General features: G+C 26.7%; 3 protein-coding genes across 19 annotated transcripts; all 3 read left to right on the forward strand.

Annotated features, from left to right (window-relative positions):
• Positions 1-844: 844 nt before the first annotated feature.
• LOC126898996 (uncharacterized) lies at positions 845-2,210 on the forward strand. The gene is made up of 2 exons (XM_050673451.1): positions 845-973; positions 1,325-2,210. The coding sequence occupies exons 1-2, from the start codon at positions 950-952 to the stop codon at positions 2,144-2,146; spliced, it is 846 nt and encodes a 281-aa protein (XP_050529408.1). The 5' UTR covers positions 845-949; the 3' UTR covers positions 2,147-2,210.
• Positions 2,211-5,532: 3,322 nt separating this feature from the next.
• LOC126898592 (uncharacterized) lies at positions 5,533-7,717 on the forward strand. 17 transcript variants are annotated; one of them, XM_050672815.1, is made up of 5 exons: positions 5,533-5,666; positions 6,024-6,507; positions 6,613-6,663; positions 6,766-6,819; positions 6,922-7,717. In XM_050672815.1, exons 1-5 carry the CDS (start codon positions 5,646-5,648, stop codon positions 7,566-7,568), a joined length of 1,257 nt encoding a protein of 418 aa, XP_050528772.1. In that variant the 5' UTR covers positions 5,533-5,645; the 3' UTR covers positions 7,569-7,717. The 17 variants fall into 17 exon arrangements, with proteins under 17 accessions (XP_050528772.1, XP_050528767.1, XP_050528776.1 ...); XM_050672810.1 differs by having other exon boundaries at positions 6,024-6,663; positions 6,922-7,077; positions 7,129-7,700; XM_050672819.1 differs by lacking the exon at positions 6,766-6,819 and having other exon boundaries at positions 6,922-7,714.
• A 3,432-nt stretch (positions 7,718-11,149) lies between these two features.
• LOC126899127 (uncharacterized) lies at positions 11,150-15,311 on the forward strand. The gene is made up of 3 exons (XM_050673682.1): positions 11,150-11,875; positions 14,460-14,535; positions 14,793-15,311. Exons 1-3 carry the CDS (start codon positions 11,735-11,737, stop codon positions 14,945-14,947), a joined length of 372 nt encoding a protein of 123 aa, XP_050529639.1. The 5' UTR covers positions 11,150-11,734; the 3' UTR covers positions 14,948-15,311.
• The last annotated feature ends 392 nt before the right edge of the window (positions 15,312-15,703 follow it).

A 15,703-nucleotide genomic window follows, 5' to 3' on the forward strand; every position in this document is an offset into this window, starting at 1 on the left:
TATCTATGTATACTTAGCTAATAAATAATTAAGATTTGTTAAATGATTTTATTATACGCGAAAAAATATGTACATTGAAAAAGTTCAATAAAACGTTTTTAGTTTGATTAATAATAATTATAAGTGCATTTATGATTTTCCAAAGAGCCGGCTAATATAAATTTTAAATGTAACTTTAAAAAAAAGCATTTTATAAAGTTATTGTATGTAAAAGGAATTAGTTAAAAAAATTAAATACAGAAATATATCGTAGCTTATACTGTAACAGTATGCATCTCAAAATTTGAAAAAATGAAATATTTTTTAATATTTTTAGTTTTTAAATTAATAATATTTTTAATATAGTTTTAATTTTATTTAATTAAACACTAAAAATTTGAATGATTTTAAATCAAAATAATATAACATGTTTTATTCACAATCATAGATCGAGAAGTTTTAAAATACTATGATTTTTAGTAACTTACTACGTTGAAATTCTTCTCTTGGTTATATTTTTTACTATTATATTTAATTCAACGATTTTACAATTCAGTAACTTAATGTTCATGTGATTGAAAATTCACACACTCACCTTAACAGATTAAATCTCTATAACTATGATTAATACAAAATATAATTTTTAAATGTAATGAAAATTATAAAACAAATCTTAAAAAATATATATCATTCTATATTTCTAATTAATTATAATGTTAATATTTTTAAATATAATATTAATTTAATAAAAATATATATAGCTAACAGTTTATACGCTGTTTTCTATTAATTATGTATTGTATTAACATGAAATAGGCGATAAGAAATTATTATGCGAGCAATTAAGGTACGTCTGGGGTAGGATTTCAAGTAGGTTTGCAAGTAGGAGGTCGGGCTTCCCCATTATGTGTACTATAAAAAGAAACTAAGATCTGTTGGAAGCACATTCAGTCACAGCAATACATCAATCATGGCTGTAATCCAATCATGTGTGGTAAGTTTACTAGTTCCTGTAGATTTTATTTTTCGACAAAAAATTTAAATAAGACATATTTTAATTTCAATTTGTTAAATGATGAAATTATCTATCTTAATATAATATATTTGTCGTATTTAATGGCGTGTTGTATTTATATATCTATGTCACATAAATATTATTTAAAAATTTTAATTCTTCTGAGGATAATAAATATAATCATTTTTTTTAAATTAGAAATTACTTTAGTTTAATTTTATGTTGGTAAAGAAGATTGATGTGTTTTTATTTGTTATAATTTACTGTTTTGGTGTAAAAATTGTTTTCATATTATTTTACTTGTATTTAATTTTTTAAAATTTATTTTAGTTGTTGATATGCACAATTTGTTTTATTGGCCGTTCGACGATAGGTGTGCCAATAGAGCAACCTGAAGATAAACCAGAAACAGATCTTACTAAATCGACTTCTGATGATGCTTCCAAAACATTTATTTTTGGTGCGCACCATTTGCCTCACCATCATCATTTTGGTGGAGGTTTCGGTTTTGGTTCTGGTAGTGGTAGCAGTGCATCAGCTTTGGGTGTTGGTTCTGGAAATGGATTTGGCACTGGAAGTGGTAGCGGATTCGGTTCCGGCAGTGGCAGCGGTAATGGATTTGGGTCTGGTTATGGTTCAGGTTCCAATTTTGTACTGCCCATAAGTGGCAATTACGGTTCTGGCAGTGGATACGGACAAGGAAGTTCGGGATCGGGTAGTGGATTTGGAGCTGGACAAGGAAATGGTTACGGTGGTGGACAAGGTAGCGGTTTTGGAGTAGGATCTGGTTTTGGAAGTGGTTCGGGAACCGGTGGATCGTCAGGAAGTTTTGCTAATGGATTTGGTAGTGGACATGGCCACGGTCATGGATATGGATTTGGGCATGGTCATGGACATGGTGGAAATGGCCACTTTGGACTTCACAAACCTCATCCATTCTTTGGACACTTTCACGGAAATGTTGGTCAAATCAACAATGGTGGAGCAGGATTTGGTGTTGGTGGAGGTTCAGGCTTTGGTGCCGGAAGTGGTTCTGGATTTGGTTCTGGTAGCGGTTCTGGATTTGGTTCCGGTAGTGGATCTGGTGGCACTGGTACTGGACTTGGCGTTGGTAGCGGCGCCGGTAACGGCGCAGCCACTTCTTACGGATAAACTCTAAATTGTCAATTTTGACCAATGTTTTTGTTATAAACAAATATACTAGTTTGAAAATCAATGTCTAATAACATTGTGATTTTTATAATAATATATTTATATTAAATTTTGAGATTCCAACTTAAATCATTAAATGTATAATGGAAAATTTTTAATTATTTGATATATTGTTTCCTATTTAGATATAAATTGATATTATATTTAATAACTTCCATGAGACACCTATACTATTTCTTCATATATATAACTCTATTATAAAAATATTATTATTTTGTTTTTAATTTTTAAAAATATTTCTCAAATATTTAAAGAGGTTTAATTTTACCTCGTGTATTTTATATTAAATTATTTTTAATGACAATTTTATATTTTCAATTAAATTAAAAATTGGGTTTTAATATTATTAAAACAAATAAATTTAAAATGTTTTTAATTTTTTAAACATTTATTTATGATGAATAAAAAAATAACAAAGTAACAAGTCTACTTTACCGGTAACCAATTTTTCATTTTTTTAATTCAGAAAAGTGATTTTTATGATAATTTTTATTATAAGGTGATAATGTTTTTTAAAAGAATGTATTAAAATTAAAAATTATTTATTTATTTATTTTTAAAAATATTAAAAATGTTTAAAAAAAAAACAGTTTCTTTAAGTTATAGTTAAAAAAAATATTTTTTTTTAATTTTATTTTTACTTTTAAATTTAATATTCATACGATATATGACTATTACTTGTCATAATTATTATATATAATATTCAAGTTATAAAGTGAAATATGTATTTTTGACGTTTTTACTATATTATGATGGGTTTTATACCCCAATCAAATTCTAGCATACAGATTGTTCGTATAAAATAAAACAATTTTTTTTTTAATCTTCATTAAATTATCACGGAGTTACAGTATGCAACATTATATATATTTAAGTGTATTGAGTGGTTAAATTATTTTTTTTTAAATATTGAAGATAAGTTGGCGCTATAATCTTTAAATAAATGTTTCCTTTTATTAAACTACAAGAGTACTGACAATGAGTAAATGATACATAAAAATTAAAATTTTCTTCCTTTTTATTATTATTATTGGTAAACCACTGAATAAATCAAATATTATCTATTCTGTAGTAAAACTAGTATGTCAAAATTAAAATTATTCGGAAGATGAGCTTACTTAACAAGTTAATTGATTAGTTGAAAAGAACTTTGAGATAAGTAGACCATTATTCATAGAAATTGTAATTCTAATTGTAGATAAGTGATGTATGCAATTTATTCGATATATTCTAAATATCATTTCCGACGTTTATTATTCATTCTTGAGAATCATAATCTAACAATATTTGTTTAGATTTTAATTGATGAAGTGAATATTCACTTTTAAAAATCTTACAAAAAAAATTATGTTTTCCATGTTATTTAAAAAGGAATAAAAATTCTTGAGCAACCTTTCAGAGTCGTGTAAAAAAGCTTATTTTTTTTTAACAAGTACTATGGATTCATGGAAAAACAAAAATTTTATTAGGCTGATGTATTTTTTACATTAGATTAATACTTAGATTTTGTTTTTAATTCGATTTGGGCGATATCAAAATATGTAAATATATTTACAACTAGCTTCAAAATAAGAAAATGATTTAATTAAGAAAATCGATAATAACTTTTAAACCAGTACTTTGAAAGTCAATAACACTTTATTATAATGAATGGAGGTGTAGCGTGTGTCTGTTTATTTTTATCCTTAGATATTTATAAATCGCACTATTCCTCCCACCCTAGTATAAACGAGCTAATATTTTTAAAAATACTGGCTCAAACGTTATTATAGACTGGTCTAATTTATTTTTAAGCTAGTTAAACCTACATTTTTAATTAAAAAAACTTAGTTGAATACTATTTTAAAGATGTAAGAGGGAAGAGAGCTCAAATATTTTGTTGAAAATTGTAGTACATAAGGTATTATGTAAAGAAATTTTTTTATTATATTGTATACTTTCAAAAATATAACAGAGGCATAGTCAGTCAATCAATCACATCAATTATATTATATTATATTAATTATAGCCGATATATTAACCTTTCAGGAGAGTTCTTTGAAAAGTTAAAACAAGTTATGTAAAATATCAAATTTATTTTGTCAATTATTAAGTATACTAGTTTGAGAATTATGTTACCAAAATACAAAATAAATTATACTACCAATTTTTGTAAAAAAAAAAATTTGGTGAAAATTCGACTTAAGCCACTTTTGAATAGAATTAATGATATTTAAAGTGTAATCCAGTTTGATACCAGATGGTTTCAAATGTCAGTTTTGTGTGTTCTATGTAAAAAATAGACCCCGTAACCTATTGTACTAAAAATGGAATTTAATATTATATTTACGATATAATGAACTTTAATAATTTTTAGCCAAATAATAAAATGTTTGGTATTTTAAGACAAAAAAATATGGTGACATGTACACATAATGGAAACATTAATACTTTTTAATTTCGTATAAAAGTTGAAAAGGTAAATTACTTTTAAGATTTGTCTTTTGAGCTTTTTTTCCCGAGGCAATAGTTCTTTTTGTCCTCCTAAATTCGCAAATACAATTAGGAGTTTTTAATATTATTGGTACTTATTTTATTTTTATGTGTTGTAAAATGATTTTATAATATATTTGTTTGTAAGTTACTGAAGAGAATAAATCTATTATTGTATTATTGGTATCTGTGTTGTTGTTTTATTATAATGTCCGTGAATATATTTTGCATTTGACAATATAAAATGTTAAACAATGTAGAGTTTCAATGTATTTTATAAGAAAATAATGTCCATTAAGGTCATTAGATTTGACCTATACCCTCAGGAAAAATATTTATTTATCCTCGATGTCCTGGAGATTGTTTATTGATACTTTTGTAAAAAAATTTGCTAACATAGAAATGCTTGGCTTTCATAGAAAAATATGATTTATATTCAATAGTATGCTGAGTACACATTTTTAATAAACTTAATTACATAATTTTAATTTATTTAAAAGGTGCTCTTCAAAAATGAATACATAAAACATTTAATCACAATTGTTAAAAAAAAAGTGAAATAAAATATTATCAGTTAAAGAAAATACACTTTAAAACAAATAATTGAATATTAACATAATAAACATATATCTTATTTGAAAAAATTACTTACGAGATATAATTATCTCGTAAATAATAAATTATATCTATACTAAAACCCATCTATTGTTAAGTTTGATTTTTTATTGAAATTTCGTAACAGGAAGCTCAAAAATAATTTTTAGTAATTGCATTATATTTTGATGGCCACTCTTTTCATTGGTCCTTTAATATAACAATGAGTTAGTTATGTTTATTATTAGGGTAGATTCGATAATACTATGCTGATATAAGTAGGGATTCACTTGTCCCCCATAACGAGTAAGTCACAGTATATAAACATCAATTTGATGAAAAATCAATAACATTCTACTAATAACTTTCAACCATGGCATCTAGCATATTTTTGGTAAGCTTATAGATCTTTTATTTAGTTTAAATTACAATATTTTTTCTTACATTACTTTTCAATTAGCCTCGTAAAAAATTCATTTAATCTTTTACAATTAGAGAAATAACATAAGTTTTATTATTATTTTTTTAACAAAATTAGATTTAATTTTTTTGAAACTATTATTAATAAATAGACCTATATTATTTACGAAAAGAAAAATGTGAATTGGAGATGTACATCTAAAAAAGAAAAATTATCATTTCCTGTTTTATTTTGAAATTTAACAATTCAGATTATAAAAAGAGATCTCATAGGCAATATATTTTTTTTATATTAATAAGTAATTAAAAATTATTTGATTGTGTTTAACAGATATTGGTTCTTTTAACATGCGTGAAAATTCAACATATTTTTGGTGCTGAAATATTTCACCATCTTGATTTAAAACCTATAGCCGAGGAAAATATTGAAGATGATGTACCATTTAAAAATTTAGCAATAATGGGTGCCGCCCATCATCGTCCTCAAACTTCTAGTTTTAGCCAAGGTTCAGGTTCAGGTATTGGAGGTGGATTTTCAGGAGGATTTGGACATGGTCATGGATTTGGAAGTGCTTCAACTGGTAATGAATTTGAAGCAACAGGTTCAGGTTTTGGATCAAATAATTTCGTTGAATCGAGTGGTGGTGGATTTGGCTCAGGCACTGGATTTGGCAGTGGTTCTGGATCTAATTCTGGGGGATTTGGCTCAGGAGCTGGATTTGGCAGTGGTTCTGGATCTAATTCTGGAGGATTTGGCTCAGGAGCTGGATTTGGAAATGGTGGCTCTGTATCAAATGGCGGAGGATTCGGTTCAGGTGCTGGATTTGGCAGTGGTTCGGGATCTAATTCTGGAGGATTTGGCTCAGGAGCTGGATTTGGAAATGGTGGCGCTGTATCAAATGGCGGAGGAATTGGTTCAGGTGCCGGATTTGGCAGTGGATCTGGAACTAATTCTGGAGGATTTGGCTCAGGCACTGGATTTAGCAGTGGTTCTGGAACAAATGCTGGGGGATTTGGCTCAGGCGCTGGATTTGGCAGCGGTTCGGGATCTAATTCTGGAGGATTTGGCTCAGGAGCTGGATTTGGAAATGGTGGCGCTGTATCAAATGGCGGAGGAATTGGTTCAGGTGCCGGATTTGGCAGTGGATCTGGAACTAATTCTGGAGGATTTGGCTCAGGCACTGGATTTAGCAGTGGTTCTGGAACAAATGCTGGGGGATTTGGCTCAGGCGCTGGATTTGGCAGTGGTTCGGGATCTAATTCTGGAGGATTTGGCTCAGGAGCTGGATTTGGAAATGGTGGCGCTGTATCAAATGGCGGAGGAATTGGTTCAGGTGCCGGATTTGGCAGTGGATCTGGAACTAATTCTGGAGGATTCGGTTCAGGTACTGGATTTGGCAGTGGTTCTGGATTTAATGGTGAAGGATTCGGCTCAGGTACTGGTTTTGGAAATAGTGGCACTGTATCAGGCAGTGGTTCGGGGTTTGGAGGTGGAACTGGTGCAATTGGCAGTGGTTTCGGAAATGGTTTAGGATCTAATAATAGTGGATTTGGTGAAGAAGAACAGGAAAATTATGGCAGTGGGGAAGAATTTGAAGTTGGTTTTGAAAGTGGTGGTGGAATTGGAGGAGGTAATAGCGGGTCATCAGGTAGTGGTATTGGTTTTGGAAGTGGCAACGGAATTGGAAGTAATCAAGGAGGAGGAGGGTTTGGTTTTGGAAGTGGGATTGGTATCGGTTCTAGTCACAACCAAGGCGAAGCTCAAATAAATGGACAACATAGACCCCATTTCTCAGGATCTCATGGCTCAGGCCATTTTGGTGGAAGTATTGGATTTAATGTTGGTGGAGCTGGACATGGAAATTTTTTATCTTAAATATAATCCAGTAATACTATACATCGTTTTAATTTATTTAAAATAATATACAAAAGATAAATATTCCATAAAGTATGTATAACAAAAAAAATTCCGATGAATAATAAATTAACTAATAATTTTTTAATAAATTTTTAGCTTTCTTAAAGTTTTTGTTATTTCTATTATTATTTTTTTTTTATTAATCTATACATTTTTATTTTAAATAATTATTTAATAACTATGAATAATTTATTATTATTTTTTTTTTAAATAAAATATATTTAATAATTTATCTATTAACAGTGTCATGTAACAGTTACTTTGTTATCTTTATTTATTACTTTTAGTAAATGTAACTCAGATTTTGAAATTAAAAAAAAAAGTTGTTTAACGTTCTAGGTTATAATATCATTTTTTTAAATGACACTTAATGTTATTGTTATTTAAACGTATTAAAAACTATTGTTTTATATAATTTTTGAAGTGAACATTATTTATTATATAACTATTAATAACGGGTTTTTATTATTGGGCTATTTATTAGGGTTCGTCAACGACGATGATATTTTTTATTTTTCCACGATATCAATTATTTTTAAAATATCGCGATAATCGATAAAAAAACATTTTATAAAAAACTGTTTAAATTTTGGTTACTTTGTTATAAAACAAATATTGTTTGATATTAGACCAAAAACAATTGCGATAATCTTGAAAACATGTATTAAAATATATTATGAAAAATAGAATTGAGGTAAAACAAATAATGATATTTATTGATAAGATATTTTTTTTTTAGATTAAGTTTTTTATTATGACATTGTTATATTCCTATTTTTTACAAAACACAAATAAAGTATCGGATGAGAGAAATTAGGGGAAAAATTCTTAGTATTAGAAAATATACAGCAACAACTGGTTGGAATTCAATCAGAAAAATAAAATTAAGTTATTGAGTAAAAAAAAAATACAAATATAATTTAAATTATATTTTTTTATTTAATTCCAAAACACTGAAATTGTAATAGTATTATTAAAAAATAACAAAAATTCATTAATTATCCATTTAGTATAACCAATTTCAGTGATAGTCTTGTACAAAAAAAAACTTATTTCTTCATAATAAAAATTAATTTGAAAATATTTGATTATCGTAATTAGATATATCTATTATCTATACTTTTTTGATATTATTATCATTATCTAATTTGTTTGGTATACTATATTCTGATTTTTACAACAATGGTAACTCAACAGTATTCTTTAAAATAAAAAAAAATTGATAAAAATATTAAATTATTAAATTTTACTTGTGAATATAATTTTTTTCGATATCACGAAATAATTTTGGTGAAATTAGGTACGATATCGATATCCAAAAATATATAGTTGATTAACTATACTATTTATATTTATTATAGTATTCAGTTTTTTTTTTTTTGTTAGATATTATTGTAATCAAAAGCCTACATAGTTATGGTTTTATGATCAATAAGAAAAAAAACATTGAATTTTAACAGACTATAAAAAATGAGAGCGTTATTAATTGGGTTATATTTTTTATGTTTGTTACTTCAGAACTCTGTCTTTTTAAAACTGATTTGTTCATTTTTTTTATTTAACAAGATATCCTTTCAAATGTGCCCTATACATTTTATTATAAAAAACATTTCAAAAGTTTAGTTTTAAATAAAAATATTTGAAATAAATATTAACCCAATGCAATACATCCAAAACCAAATCAAACCAAGAGAAAAAAAAAAACAAAAAAATTGGTTTAGTAATTAGATATTTAAATCAAAATAATTGGAAAAATATATCATCTCCAAGAAAACGAAATTGCAATTTTGCTTTTTTTGTGACATTTCAATGGTGTTTACTGTCACTATAATTGGCCTTAATGAACTACCTATCTTCTACCTTCATCATTAAGTTATAATTTGATAATTAAAAAATACTTATTAAAAAAAAGTACTTCGTTGTTACGAAAATGAAAATGTATTAAATATAATTAAATAGATCGAATTAGAATAAAATCAATTTATTAGTATAATAATATACAATTGTTTTAATTTTAGGAGTCGGTTCCATCCAAAATTAACAAACGTGTATGAATGTGTTTTTATAATCGACAATAAGACAGATGATAGAAGGTGTTGAACATTACGAGGAACAGGGGCGGGAGGGGAACGTGCTTTAGTGGGCGACCTGAACGAGGGTAAACGTCGTTGACTGTCAATATTGGCCGTCTCTTATACTCAAATTTTCGAAATTATAACTAAATTCTTGCGGCCCGTACTGTTCAACACTGTATGCCTATTGTCATGTTGTCGATTGAAAATTAAATGTAGTCTACTCGTCTTAGTTACGAGTAATCTTTAGTACTTCGTTGTTACACGTTTCTAACCTGGACTGGCACCGACTAAAAAAATAATAAAAATCGTATATTATTATTTTAATAAATTGATTTTATTCAAAGTATAATCTGATTTATTTTATTCTAATTTGAGTATTTTTCTAAAGATTTTTTTGGTAATGGCATTTTTTTTTGTAAACATTTTTTATTAAAAATAAATGTCTATATATTTTCATATTCTTAGTAATTACCTTAAACGTTTGCAGTTAGCGAATTATGCGAGACAAAAAAAAACCCGTAGAGCTTAGTGGAACAGAATTTAACACACGATCGAACTATACAGATTGCTAATATAAATTCAATTAATTTTTTTCTAATTTTTGATTGGTAGTACGTCGCGACAGGATTAAACTAAAAATATTGTACAAATAATAATGAAAATAGGTAAAAAGTCGAATAATATTCATCATTGTATTAATTACTAAATTATGATAAACTTTACTATATTACTTTTATAAATTATACTTGTATAAAAATTGCAATATAGTAAAATGTATTAAATGTCTTGAAATCCAAGTAAAAATATTTATAATTTTATTTCGCTAAAATTCGAAAAAAGAAATATTATGCTATTTATATTTATGAAACATGTGACATGGGTAATGGTCTTATTTGTTTACTAAAAATATGTGTAAAAAAGAGGCAAATTATGAGATTAGATTCATAATATTAAATGTATGTGTACGATATTGAAATGCGTAATAAATACCACATGGTCAATGAAGGCGGTAAAAGAGTTTAACTCGCACCACCGAAACCGGTCTACGCACTGGTAATTTGCTACCGTATTAATTAAACTTATGTACATGTTAGTTTATAAAATTCGTTTTGTAAAAATTATACAATCCGTTTGAATATTATAAGTTATTTCGTTTATTGGAAAACTAAAAATTGGTCTTGTAATTTTGGCTATGTTCAGAAAAATTAATACACCCGCCTGAATAAATGTTTAAAATTTCATTAATAGTCGTTTAAATAACATAACAAAGTTCTTTATTATAATATATTATATTCAATTATAAGTGTTATAATATAAAACAGATTATAAATAAATATAATTTACTAAAAAAATGTTACTAGTAAATCATTATAGTTATTTTAAATTAAAAAATAGTACAACAGATTTTTTTGTTACAGATATTTTAAATTAATTTTGTTGAGCTTTGATGCGTGTATTATTTTTAATTTAATATTCTCAATAAAATGTAAACTACTAAAGTGCTAGTATAATTTGTCTAGTCCCAACGATAATTTCTAATATTTACTAACGATAATTGAATTAATATTTAAGTTTCTCTGTGTTAAAATCTACAAGACTATAGATGTACATTGTTATGGCTAACAATCTCTTCGAGCCGTGAAAAGCGATTGTTCAGTGCGTTCACCTCTAGTGGGCTACATCTTTCAAAACAGGTGAAGAAAATCTTGCTAACAGGCAATTACGGGGAAAATGGAATGGATTGACAATGCAGATGCGGTACAGGTTTCGGTTGACGAAGTAGTGACGAGGAAATCTGTGAGTTTCTTTTCACATTACTAGTTCGAGTCGGAATTCACTCGTTGGAAATGGTTCTGATGTCAACAAGTAACTTATTCGGTTTTAATTTTATTTTTCCAATAACAAGCGTATTACTACTATACAAGCGCGACACAGGCGTACAGTGTAAAGTAGTAACGATAAAAAAAAACCCAAACAATACGGTCATGGAATTGAGTACGTTTTCATCATAAGAATTCCGCCCTGTTTTCGTCGTACTCCCCCTCTTCCATGGAACAACAAGAGTGCATAGATTTGGTGCAGTCAGTGTCTGCTGCTGCCGATAGTTTCACGATTATTGTCCGATCTGCCATTAAATTCTGCAGCTTCCGTTTTAATCATTATAATATAATGTCCGTACTACAATCTCAGGTAATAAAAAATATGGTTTAATAATATACACACGTGTAACATTTTTTTCATATTTCCTTTTCGTCTTATGTGTTGTGTGCGTGTATAGCACAGTAAATTAAAAATATTTATTTAGTGTTTGCTGGGTATGTTAATGTATAAATTGTTATATATGCGTATTATTAATAATGCATTCAATGTATACTTATTAATCCAACAATTTTTATTTTATATTTTTTCGAAGCGAAATCAAATGTAATAAAAATTAAATATTATTTTTTGAAAATGAAACTTTTTAATAAAGATTTGTTTCTTCGAGTACGAAAATTTAAACAAAATTAAATCAACCGATTGCAGACATGATTATGTTTTCTAGTTTGATAATATTTTTATTGCAATCAATAATTAAAAATGTCATGAGAAAATTAAAATTGAAAACATGGTTAACTCAAAACTGTCATAAATACCGATAGATATTTATAAAAATATACAAAATTCAATGGTTAAAAACGATAATTTTGAAATCTATCATCAGTGAAATAAAATAATAATCAATTAATTGAATGATAATTAAGATTTTATTTGTAAATTAGGTTGTATTAATGATTTAAATGAAGTCATACTTTAATTATTTCAATGCAGTTTGGTGAATGATTTCACCAATGTAAAACACATTTTGACACAACCTTTATTATACTGGTAATAAATTGACTGTCTTACTATTACTGTTTTTAGCTTCGATGCGAAGCTGAGAAGGTATAGGTTTTACTAAGATGTGTTTTTTTTTTTTTGTGTCTGTTACCACTTTTTCTCAGCTCTCACCGAACGGATTTCTTTCAACGATACGTCAAAAGATCACAAATTGTATCTAGTCAAAGACATTACCCTTCAAAATTGAAAAAATTTCCCTCGTTCCCCGTAAATGGGGGAAACCTCCAAAAANGTATCTAGTCAAAGACATTACCCTCAAAATTTGAAAAAATTTCCCTTGTTCTCCGTAAATGGAGGAAACCTCCAAAAAAATTACAAATTTAAAAATCACTAATTTTCGAAATTTTTTCAATTTTTTTTACTTAAAAGTGCCATAACTTTTTCAAAAATAAACATATCAATATAATTCTTTTTTATATAGATGCATAATATCATTACCTTTCATTTGGTATATTTTTTTCATAAATTTAACCCTTTACCTGCCCACAGGGGGGGATTTAAAATGACAACTTTTTCACAAAAAATTAACTTTTTCAACTTAAATTTTGAAAGTGTTCCGGAAAGTCTGACACTTTTATATATATCTTAAATTAAAGCTAATGTAATATACTTTATTATGCAAAAAAAAAATTTCGGACTTTATTTTATCTTCATGGTGAAAACAGACATCAAAGTTTATAAAAAAAATACGATTTTTGTAAAAAAATTCATTTTTATATTTTTAACTTTATAATGCTATAACTTTTTGAAAGATGTATGGATCAATATAATTTTTTTTTTATAGATGCATGATGTCTTTACCTATCATTTGGTATATATTTTTTTTATATCTGACCCTTTACCTGCCCACAGGGGGGGATTTAAAATGACCACTTTGTCACAAAAAATTTACTTTTTCAACTTAAATTTTGAAAGTGTTCCGGAAAGTCTGACACTTTTATATATCTTAAATTAAAGCTAATGTAATATACTTTATCATGAAAAAAAAAAATTTCGGACTTTATCTTATCTTCATGGTAAAAACAGACATTAAACTTAATAAAAAAAATACGATTTTTGTAAAAAAATTCATTTTTATATTTTTAACTTTATAATGCTACAACTTTTTGAAAGATGTATGGATCAATATCATTTTTTTTTTATAGATGCTTAATATCTTTACCTATCATTTGATATATTTTTTTTTATAAATTTGACCCTAGACCTGCCCACAGGAGGGGATTAAAAATGACCACTTTTTCACAAAAAATTTACTTTTTCAACTTAAATTTTGAAAGTGTTCCGGAAAGTCTGACACTTTTATATATATCTTAAATTAAAGCTAATGTAATTTACTTTATTATGCGAAAAAAAAATTTCGGACTTTATTTTATCTTCACGGTGAAAATGGCTACCGAATGCTATTATTGTGTGAAAATTCTCGATTTTATTTTTTACATTTTTAACTTTATAATGCTATGACATATTGAAAAGTGTATGGATCAACATTATTTTTTTATGAGAAATAATATTTTTTAATAATCCCTTTTTCATTCTACATACTTTATCTTAATTAGGATATTAATAATGAACTAGCAGATCATGTAGCTTTTGGAATAGTCCATCATTTTTTTAAAATAAAACAGTTTCTAAAGATTTGCATCGAAGCGTTTTTTTTTTGATAGTGATTTTAATCACTGTCAGATATCATTATACTTGATCCATCTATACCACGTCACCACTGTGCCGCGACCCCCCTGTGCTGGGTTTTTTTTTTCGCTACAACTTCTAATGATCGTTTTCACACAATTTTTTGTAATTTTAGTTATTGATTTTACCGTATAGAAAATAAATCCGAAATAATACTTATTGATAAAATATATTTAATATTAAATTTTACAAACATATTTTCTAGACTTATGTATTCGATGTTAATATGAGCTGTGACGGTTGCTCAAAAGGAATTGAGTTAGTATTAGAACCTTTAAAAGGTAAGTTTAATATATGTAAACTACTACTGCTAAATTATATCTAAAAGAAAGTAGCTGATCTTTAAAACCCTATTTGTACATTAAAAGTGAATTAAATTAAAACTGTTTCTATTATTTGATGCTCATAAATATTATATCATTTATAATATAAGAATAATTATTGTTTATTCTGTCTGTTATAAAATATAGATTGCTATTACTAGATATTAATTATTCCTGTACTATGATTTAATTTGACCTATTTTGTTTTCAATTAGGTAATGGTGTTGAAAAATATGAAGTGTCATTTGATAAGAAATTGGTTCGTGTAACGTGCTCATCACCAGTGACAGCGGAGGAAGTTTTAACAGCAATACAGAAGACTGGCAAAGTAGCTACTCTGATAAACATCGAACCTTTATTAACTAAATAGAATTAGTTTTACAGATATGTTTTTTACTTATGTTATAATCACGTTGGGTTATAACATCTTAATTTCTTATAGATATATTCTGTTAGTTTTCTGTGAATTTTATTAATTTAATACATGTTAGTAACTGTAAACGAAATTAACTATTTAAGTATATAAAAAGTAAAGGCTATTAAAAAAAAAAAGTATATAAAAAAATAAAAATAAAATATTTAATGACATAAAAAATTTGAGTTGAATTAAGCCAAGCAGATTAAAGTTATTATGTAAATATTAATACAAGTGTTTGATTTATGTGTAATTTACGTATGTCTGTGATATGTTTTTAATAAAGATAATGTGTTAAGTTTAATGTCCCTAAAATTAGTACTAATAAAATATTAAATTATTGACATAAAAAGTTTTTGGTTAATTTGTTTTAATCGGATATGCTAAAAATTGTAGTGTGTCCAGATATTTTAAATGAGGGGAGGTTGGATCTTATCAAAATACGTTCCTCTTATGTCTTTTTTTTAGTCATTTTATTTTTTCGTGGGTTTACGATGTGAACAGTTGAGGTTCCCATCTTAGTAAATACTATTATGTTTAAAATACTGCTAATACTATATTAATAACAATTTACAAATATTAATTCCTTGTTAAAATAGGTATTTAAAATATAAGACAATAAAAAAAATTCAACAGGAAATCTACTAGGCCTTCCTATGTATTTAGTTATTTTATCTACATCGTGCAAAAAATATTCAGTTTTATTTTTAC

Source organism: Daktulosphaira vitifoliae, unplaced genomic scaffold, assembly GCF_025091365.1.
Source record: "Daktulosphaira vitifoliae isolate Bord-2020 unplaced genomic scaffold, ASM2509136v1 Scaffold_2, whole genome shotgun sequence".
Taxonomy (NCBI): domain Eukaryota; kingdom Metazoa; phylum Arthropoda; class Insecta; order Hemiptera; family Phylloxeridae; genus Daktulosphaira; species Daktulosphaira vitifoliae.